This window comes from Pipistrellus kuhlii, unplaced genomic scaffold (genome assembly GCF_014108245.1).
Source record: "Pipistrellus kuhlii isolate mPipKuh1 unplaced genomic scaffold, mPipKuh1.p scaffold_m20_p_20, whole genome shotgun sequence".
Classification (NCBI taxonomy): domain Eukaryota; kingdom Metazoa; phylum Chordata; class Mammalia; order Chiroptera; family Vespertilionidae; genus Pipistrellus; species Pipistrellus kuhlii.
The window spans coordinates 10,995,990-11,005,249 of NW_023425516.1; the positions used below are offsets into that span (position 1 = coordinate 10,995,990).

The 9,260-nt window shown below is 54.4% G+C and overlaps 1 protein-coding gene across 1 annotated transcript; it reads right to left on the reverse strand.

The window, feature by feature from the left end:
- Positions 1 to 648: 648 nt before the first annotated feature.
- On the reverse strand, positions 649 to 9,136 carry FOXRED1 (FAD dependent oxidoreductase domain containing 1). The gene is made up of 11 exons (XM_036449634.2): positions 8,987 to 9,136; positions 6,552 to 6,772; positions 5,656 to 5,766; positions 5,284 to 5,402; positions 4,167 to 4,261; positions 3,559 to 3,660; positions 3,122 to 3,198; positions 2,807 to 2,967; positions 2,072 to 2,201; positions 1,515 to 1,619; positions 649 to 1,323 (listed from the first exon to the last, which is right to left on the reverse strand). The coding sequence occupies exons 1-11, from the start codon at positions 9,069 to 9,071 to the stop codon at positions 1,069 to 1,071; spliced, it is 1,461 nt and encodes a 486-aa protein (XP_036305527.1). The 5' UTR covers positions 9,072 to 9,136; the 3' UTR covers positions 649 to 1,068.
- Positions 9,137 to 9,260: the final 124 nt, after the last annotated feature.

Here is a 9,260-nt window from a genome sequence, read left to right on the forward strand (position 1 = left end):
CCAGCCCCTGGAAGCTTGCTAATTCTTGGTCCCAGGCCTCTGTGTATGGTTTTCCATCCGCCTGGAATCACCCCCCTTCCCACTCGCCTCCCCACTCCTCATGCAATCACCATGTGAAGCTGCTCATCGTTAGGTTTGCCTGCTGAGGCATCTAGAATAGACCCAGCCAACAGTTGAAGCTGAGTAATGAACACATCCCTTCCCTCTACAACCACAGCCCTGCAGGAAGGTGGGGAAAGGAGGCACTGGCTTGCCAATGAGGATTTACAATAGAACGCTCCTGAGGCCCTAGCTGGGTTGGCTCAGTGGCTAGAGCGTCAGCCTTTGAATTGAAACATTCTGGGTTTGATTCCCGTCAACGACTCATACCTGGATTGTAGGCTCCTCCCCCGACTCCCCCACAGGGCCCTATTTTGGGTGTGTGCTGGAGGCAACCAATTGATGTGTTTCTCTCACACATTTCTGTCTTTCTCTCTCTTCCATTATCTCTAAAAAGCAATGGGAAAGTATCCTCGGGTGAGGATTAAAAAAAAATGCTCCAGGGAGGCCAGGAGGCTGTGCTTCTCCCAACCTGTGGTCAAAGGCTGGCAGGCACTTCAAAGGCACCTGCCATGAGGTGGAGAGGAAGGGACAGAAAACTGACAGGAAGGAGTCCATCACATTTATTGATTGATAATAAATTGAGGCCGGCTGCTCCGGAATGCTCCCTGCCTGGGCTCTGTGAAGAGGAGCAGCGGTGATCATTCTGGTCGGTGCCAGGCCTGGGCCTGGGGCTCAGGACCACGGAGGCGTCCTGTCCAGCTGGGACCGCCTTAGTGGGCAGCAGCAGCCTGGGCAGGGGTCAGCCCCAGGGCCCTGCTCCCTCATTCTGCCAGCCTGGGCCTCAGGCGCAGAGCCTCAGAGCCTGCAGCCTGCCCACCTGCCCAGCCACACGGGTCCAGAACCACCTGGATGAGGAGAGGACGGAGGAGCTCTGGGCATGATGCTGGGGAGGAGGACGTGAACACGGGCCAGGATGTGACCAGGGGCGACAGATGGCGACGTGGGGTCCGCGGAGAGCTTACAGGCTCAGATGATGTTGCGCTCTTCCACCTTCTCCCCCAGGTAAAAGCGGCTGAAGAGGAAGGAGCTCAGGTCGATAGTCCGGAACTGGCCCTCCAGCACCATCTCGGCCACGGCTCGGCCCACGGCGGGGGCCTGCTGGAGCCCGTGGCCGCTGAAGCCCGTGGCAAAGTACATGTTGGAGACCAGGGGGTGGGGGCCCACCACGCCGTTCTGGTCAAAGGTGTTGTAGTCGTAGTAGCCGGCCCAAGCGCTCCGAACCTGCAGGCGCACGAGATGCTGCGGTTCTCGGGAAGGCTGCCCGGGCAGCCACCCCCCTCCTGGTCACGCATCAGCACCCTCTACCGCGGCTGAAGGGGTTGACGGCATGGGTGCTTAGACCACAGAGTCCTGAGCAGTTGGGAGGTAGATAGATGGGCCCGAGATGCTCCAACGTCATGTCTCCTAGTTACCTTCAGACACTGGAAAGCTGGTACCCTGTGGGCCAAAGGGGGCCACACCTTGTCCTGGAAGAAATCATGGTCCACTTCCAGGTTCCCCGGGTCCGGTTCCTCCTCCTGGGGTGAGAGGTGGGGACACAAGGACAGAGCCAGAGATCACTGGCCTCTTTTTTTTTTTTTTTTTTAAATATATTTTATTGAGTTTTTACAGAGAGGAAGAGAGAGGGATAGAAAGCTAGAAACATCGATGAGAGAGAAGCATCCATCAGCTGCCTCCTGCATACTCCCCAATGCGGATGTGCCTGCAACCAAGGTACACGCCCTTGACCGCAATCGAACCCGGGACCTTTTAGTCCGCAGGCTAACGCTCTATCCACTGCGCCAAACCGGTTTCGGCATCACTGGCCTCTTTAATCAACCCCCTAGGTGCGTGGGGGATGGGGACCAGAGATCCCAATCAAGACCCGAAAGCGCGGCCACATCAGTACCAGCACTGGCCCTCCCTAGAGCCTGTCTCCTTAATGACAACCGGGCTGTCCCTTCCCAGGCACTGACCCCCCTTAGCTTACCTCGGTGGGGCTGCAGCCACCCAAGTAGTTGTGGCCTAATCCCTCCCGGCGGAAGTAGGCTCCACTGGTGTCTGCCACAAACGGGGTCTCCAGGCCTGGGCCCTCGGGGCAATGCCATAAGTACACGTACCTGCAGTCACCAGGTGGGTTAGGAAGTGGCGGGAACAGCAACTCTTCCCTCCTCTAACTAAACAACTGTTTTGTTTTGTTTTTCTTTTTTAAAATATATTTTTATTGATTTCAGAGAAGGGAGGGAGAAGGTAAGAGATGGGAACATTGATGATGAGAGAGAATCACGGACGAGCTGCCTCCTGCATGCCCCATGCTTGGGATCGAACCCGAAACCGGGGCATGTCTCTAACCAGGAATCGAACCGTGACATCCTGGTTCATAGGTTGACGCTCAACCACTGAACCACGCCGGCTGGGTTTAACAACCTTTTTAATTTTATTTTTATTATTATTATTTTTTAATATATTTTATTGATTTTTCGCAGAGAGGAAGAGAGAGGGATAGAGAGTTAGAAACATCGATGAGAGAGAAACATCGATCAGCTGCCTCTTGCACATCCCTCACTGGGGTCGTGCCCGCAACCAAGGTACATGCCTTTGACCGGAATTGAACCTGGGACCTTTCAGTCTGCAGGCTGACGCTCTATCCACTGAAACCAAACTGGTTTTGGCAACAACCTTTTATACTGTGCCTTTCCTCCTCGGCTGCCCTAAGGGACGTCACCTTTTCCTCGGCTCCACAGGTAGCTTGGTGCCCTCGAGGGTGTCTGGTGGCCCCTTCCCAATCCCAGCCAGCTCTGCTACTTGCCCGGACCAGGCCCCTGCGGCATTGATCACGATGGCACATTCCACAGGCTGGTACTCCAGGCTGTGGTCCATCTTCACCTGCAGGCACAGAGGGGGAGGGAGGCAGGGCTGGCCACCAGGAGGGGAACATCTCTTCCTGGAAGTGGGTTGACATTCCAAGCGACAATAGTCACCTTTCTCCCCTCTCCCCCCACTCCGGTGAGGAAGGTACGCATGCAGGCTGGGAACGTACATGGACTTCATGGATCCTTTTCATAGTCACCCCTTTCCCACTCGTGGTCTGCATGTGGCTAGATGAAGTGATGAAACCTGCAGGAAAGAGAAAATTAAGGAAGCCCTCGAGGCCTTGGAGAGGAAGGAGATGGGGTCCCGGTTTCCCAGGGAAAGGAACTGGGAGGCTGGGCGCCTTCCCAGACCCTGCAGCAAACAGGGTAACGGGGATAAACTTGGCCGCACTCAGGGCAGGAGAGCACCGAAACCTTCTAGCCAATCACGAGTCAGAAGCAGCCTCATCAGCAGCTGGAGTCAGGATGCCCAGGACCAGCCCTCAGGGGAGAAGCCCCTCCCCCCACCAAGCCGTGCTCAGCCTGGAGCGAGGATAAGACATAGTCTGGGCCTGCGCCCTGGGTGGCAAAGGGTATGAGCGGTGGGCAAACAGGGCAGACTCACGTGTCACCTCTCCCTGGGAGAAAAGGACCCCGAGGGACTGGACCTTTCGCCGGAGCCCCTGGAGCAGACACCAGGGGTCAAACCAGCCTTCACCCTCCAACCCTGTGAGGGAAAAAGAGGACTAAGAAGAGGGCCGAGCTGGGACTGGTTTGGCTCAGTGCATTGAGCATCGGCCTACGGACTGAAAGGTCCCGAGTTCGATTCCGGTCAAGGGCATGTACCTTGGTTGCGGGCACAGCACATCCCCAGTGGGGGGTGTACAAGAGGCAGCTGGTCGATGTTTCTCTCTCATCGACATTTCTAACTCTCTGTCCCTCTCAATTCCTCTCTGTGTAAAATCAATAAAATATATATATATTAAAAAAAAAAAAAAGAAGAAGAGGGCCGAGAGCCCCCCTCTCCTATTGTTTCCCGCACCCAAAACTCTACTTCGGGCTCGTAAACTGGGGAAAGTCAAGTTGACGGACTGCACCGAGTCAAATCCTGCGGAAGAACAGAGCAGGCATGGCCTTGGAAAAATCCTGCTGGCCAGAAGGAGGCGTTGCTCAGTGACGTGGCTTCCCACCCGGGGTGCCCGCAGCCTGATGCCCCCTGCGAGCAAACCTCACCGTAAGACGCCAAGGCCACGCCGTCTGTGTTGATCCAGGGAAACTTGTTCCGCAGCTGCTCCGGAGACATCAGACACACTTTGGCTCCTTCCTGCCTGAGAGAAACACGTATGTCTGTGTGTGTGCGTTAGTTAGGATGAGCGTGCGGAGAGGGAGCAGTACGGACCCAACTCCACAAGTCGGGATTCTACCTCATGTATGCCCCTTCTCTGTCCTAAGCTCCCCAAGTTTCTCTCCTTGTTGAACGGATGAGGGACAAGCCTCCCAGGTCTTCAGCATCTGACCTTCCTCCTTTCCTGCATCCCAGTGTCTGTTGGCTGTACAGCCTAGATCCCTTGTCACCCCCTAACTAGTCCATGTCCTTTCACAACCAGGACAGCCTCTTGCCAGCCTCCTGGGACAATTGCACCCACTGGCTCAGCCCCCTCCTCGGGAACTGTGTTGCCCAAAGGCTACAAGGCGGTGCTCCAAGAACACACGCCTAAGCCAGAATGCCTGGTTTCACTCCCAGCCACCGCTTACTAGCGCCTCGTGCCTCGACTTCCCCACACGTAAAATGGGGGACATTCTGATGACTAAATGAGTTAGGACATTACCTGATGTCATGCGTGAGACGTGCTTGTTGGAGATGCCTGATCTTGACTGACCGTGGTTATCTCTGAGGGCAGAGCTGCCATCTCCGGCCCGTAGCCTATTTCTGTACATGAGCCATACTCATGCATTTATCTTAATTTTTTTTTTTAGCGCTGCTTTTGTGCTTTGATTGCAAATTGAGTGATTGTAACACAGATTGTACGGCCCGCAAAGCCTAAAAGACTTATTATCTGGCTCTTACAGGGATTCCTGAACCCCTTCTTAAAGAATCTGATTTATCAGGTCGGGGGCATGTCCTTGGTGGTTCTTATCCGGCAATGCAGGACTCACCAGCAGCCCTTAGTCTGTATCACAGCCCTGGCACAGGGCCTGGAAGTTCTGCATGTGCCTGCCTTTCCCGACTGAGTTCCGAAGGGGCGGGCACCTGTCTCCTCAGCTCTGTCCTCCCAGCCCCGGACGTAGCTTAGGGCTTCCTGCCTGCATGTGGCCGGGAGGCGATTCCGAGGTCCAGCCAGGCACCCACCTCTGCACTTTCACGTTGTTCTCCATGATTGCAGCACCCTTTTCCGAGGCCAGGAAAAGGTAGCCTGAGGGGTTGAACTGGACGTCCAGGGGAGGGTCATTGACGACCGCCAGGTACTCCTATGGGCAAAGAAAGCTCCTCAGAGACGCTGACTTAGAGAAGGGATGGAGAGCGCTCCTGGCCTCCTCACTCACAACCTCAGGACTCAGGGCCCTCACCCCGATCCCGATCTAAGCCTCCTCTGGGAACCACACTGGGAGGAAAACCAAGGCTCCGGTTCCTACTTGCCCGAAGGCTCCTGCTTCTTGCTTTCCCTCCTCTCTCTGGGCTGAGGGAGGGGACACCACCCCAACCCCATCTGGTTGCACGTACATTGATGTTCCGTAGGAAGTCCACTGAGAAGAGGGAGAGCTGGATGTTCTCAGGCAGCGAGAACTGCTGGCGGATCCCGCCCACGGAGAGCCCGGTAGAGGCCTGGGAATACTGTGGGGAGACAAGAAAGGCCGAGGTTTACATAGAAGCAGAGACTGTCATGGATTCTGTGAGCCGTGAACCTTAAGTTAAAGGGCAGTTCTTGCAGCTTTACGATCGAAGAGGAGCTGCATGGATAAACCCATATGCAAGTCACCCAGCAGCCCAGAGAGAACAATGGTTATAAAAGTCCTCATCAGCAGATACGCACAGCAAAGAGAGTTAGTCATCAACAAAGGCTCAGTGGATAGAGTGTTGGCATGTGGACTCAAAGGTCCCGGGTTCGATTCCAGTCAAGGGCACATGCCCAGGTTTCAGGCTCAATCCCCACTGGGGGGGTGAGCTGGAGGCAGCCGATCAATGATCCTCTCTCACTGATTCTCTCTTCCTCTCTGAAATCAAGAGAAATATATTAAAAAAAAAAAAAAAAAAGATTCGTGACTGGCTGGCAGAGGTAACAGGAACAGCAAAGTATAAAACCTGAGGTGTGATGGAACCTCAAGGGGGTTGAAGTAACTGTATTAATTATAACTTGAAGGCAGGCTTTCTTGGCCAGACCTGTGAGATCTCAAAAGATGCAACACTAAAATGTGCTTTCAAAAGCAAAAACCTATTGCCAAGACCCCTAGTTTGAAGGAGGATGAACCTGGGACTAATTCTTCACAAGGTCCCAAGCACAGTCCCTGTGCTCCAGACCTCCAAAGATTGAGGTCTTTTCTCCCCTTCCCTTGTCCCGAGTCCTTAGTAAAATCCGAGTCCAAGCCCCATTCATGACTCTGCCCGACCCCAGACCTCACCGTGTGGTCCCGATCCACCACCAGCACCTTAATGGCACCCCGTGGCTTCTCCAACCTCTTCAGCCAATAGGCCACGGACAGGCCAAGCACCCCACCCCCCACAATCACGACGTCCGAGTGTTCAGGGGGCAGGTGGCTGGTGTCATACAGTGGATGCCAGGCCCCTCCAGGAAGAGCTGACTGGATCTTCTTCTTAATTTCAGACACCTTTTCGGTCCAGTCTGCGGGATGCAGTTATGGTCAAAGAGAGCCATTCGTTTCCTTTTCCGGTGGGAGGGGGTTAGGAGACGGGCACAGGAAAAGGTGGGCTAAATAGACACGGAGTTGGCAGTCCCCACTGCCAGCCTCTCCCATAAAGTCAACGTGCAGCCAGCAGTATCCCACAGCTTTGCTATATGTTCTGCATGCCATCAGCCTCTCTTCCTTTTCATGCAAAATTAACAGTCTATACTCTCTCCCTAGGATAGTAACTTACACATATATAAGTCCTGTGCACACCTATCTCTCTGGTGAGCCAGAGGCTCATATCCTCAACTGCACTGTCATCACCACTTGGGAGTCCCAGGCTCCTGGACCGAGAGGCCCCCACACACTCCGAGCTGCAACCTCTGAAGCATGGTACCTCTGAGTGGCACCTTACCCTGGATATCCGTCACCACCAGCAGACTTCCACTCGTGTCCTATATGTTACGAAGTTCTGATGACTTTGCCTCCTAGCTCCCCAATCCGTCCCCCTTTTTTCTATCTCTGCCACCACTGCCCTAGACTGAACCCCCATAATCTCTCACCTAGACTAATGCAAACGCCTCCTAACTGCTCCCACTCATTCCCTCCTGTCACCCTCCCCCAGTTCTTTTCTACGTGGAAGCCTGACTGGCCTTGTGTGAACACTGATGTAATCACGCACCCTCTTGCGTAAAACCTTCCAATGGCTTTCCACTACTCTAAGGACAAAATCCAAAATCCATCAACACGACCAGGCAGACAACACACAATCCGGTTTCTGCTCACCTTATCCTCCTCCTCTCCCCACACTCCCCCACCCCCTCTGTTTCCTTGATGACACCTTACTTCCTCCCATCACAGGGAACTGACACAAGTGTTCTGTTTTAAAACTCTGGGTCCACTTTGCCGAGTTAACTCTGCTTCCCCTAGGTCTCAGCTCAGTTAACATGTTCTTAGGGAAGCCTTTTCTGACCTCCTAGACCAGCGGTCGCCAACCGGTGGTCCGTGGACCAGTGGTGGTCCGTGAGGTCTGAAAGGTTGGTGACCACTGCCCTGGACTAAGTTGAATCCTCCTGCCACATCATCGCACAGCTCTGTGAACCTCTTTTGCAGCATGCAACGCATTTGCAACTTGGAGTTTATCAGTGATAGCTTCATACTGTACGAAGTGTACCTTCTTCACCCCACAATCTCCACCCTAGCAGACTATCTGGCACATCCTAAATGCTCAATAAATATCCTATATAATAAAAGGCTAATATGCAAATCAACCGAGCAATGGAATGACTGGTCACTATGATGCACACTGACCACCAAGGAGCAGATGCTCAATGCAGGAGCTGCTCCCTGGTCAGTGGCTCCCACAGGGGGAGCACTGCTCAGCCAGAAGCCGGGCTGATGGCTGGCGAGTGCAGTGGCGTTAGCACTAAGCCATCCTTTGGACATCCACTGAGGGCTTCTGGACTATGAGGGGGCAGGCCAGACTGAGGAACTCTAACAAGTGCATGAATGTCACGCACCAGGCCTCTTGTCTTGAATACATGAATTCTTTGTCATGAACACCTAACTCACAAATCTCCAAATCTTCTCACTGTTTCCAACACAAAGTTCAGCAGCATTAGAATATTTATTTGATAGGGCTTCCCTTCCCTTCCCACATATTTCCTAACACTACTCAAACTGTTTGGACAGTTTTGGCTGGTTCCTTTCTCCCCCTAACCTTTGCTCAGCTTTCCAGAGCCTGGAACACACACGCCTTCCCAGAACCAGTAAACATCCTTCAGGGCTGATCTCGGTAGCCACCTGCTCCCTGTACGTCTACCATGACACTAGCTGGAGACTACCCAAATCTTGAACTGGTCGAGAAAGTCTTCCCCCTCCGGCTTCACTTCACCTCCAGGACACATATAGTGAATCCTCTCTTCCTCTTCCCTCTTTCACGGGCCACCACACTAAGCACCGCATGCAGCAAGCGAGCAGCACTTAATGCACCTTCGTGCACCCAGGGGATCAGCCTGGTCTCCCATTCTGGTGTTGGGCTAACGCAGAGGGGGATCCGTACACCTGTCCTGGCCTTACAGGCTCCAGGGGACAAGCTTAGCCCCTTCTCACAGCTGACCCGCCGTCTTCCCAGCCTGAGCCTGAAGGTCACACAGCCGGGGACGGGGGGACCCCAGAACCACGACATCCTCCTGTGTCCTCAACTTTACCCGGAGTCCAGCCTCCACTGCGTGTGCTTAGCCCCCGGCCCAGAGAGCCTCGACCTGCCAAGAGCCACACCGCCCCGCGAAACATGGTCCTTTGGATCGCGGCCCCAGAGCGCGACCCTTAAACCTGGCACCGCCCTCCAAACGTAATCGCTCCGCGCCGCCGGCCATTCACACGGCTCACCCATTGGCCAGCGGCCCTTTTAGGCCCCGCCCCTGCGCTCTATTGGCCTCCCGTCTCCACGTGACCTCCCAAGAGCCCCTCCCAGCCCCGACA

Bases quoted from the DNA above. Each gene is read 5' to 3' on its own strand.
- FOXRED1 (XM_036449634.2), bottom strand. From the start codon at position 9,071: ATGTTTCGCGGGGCGGTGTGGCTCTTGGCAGGTCGAGGCTCTCTGGGC. The intron at 3,661-4,166 runs GTGAGGTTTGCT...TTTCCCTCACAG, and splicing joins CGTGGCCTTGGCGTCTTACG to GGTTGGAGGGTGAAGGCTGG. The intron at 2,202-2,806 runs GTGACGTCCCTT...TGGTGACTGCAG, and splicing joins CCTGTGGAGCCGAGGAAAAG to GTACGTGTACTTATGGCATT.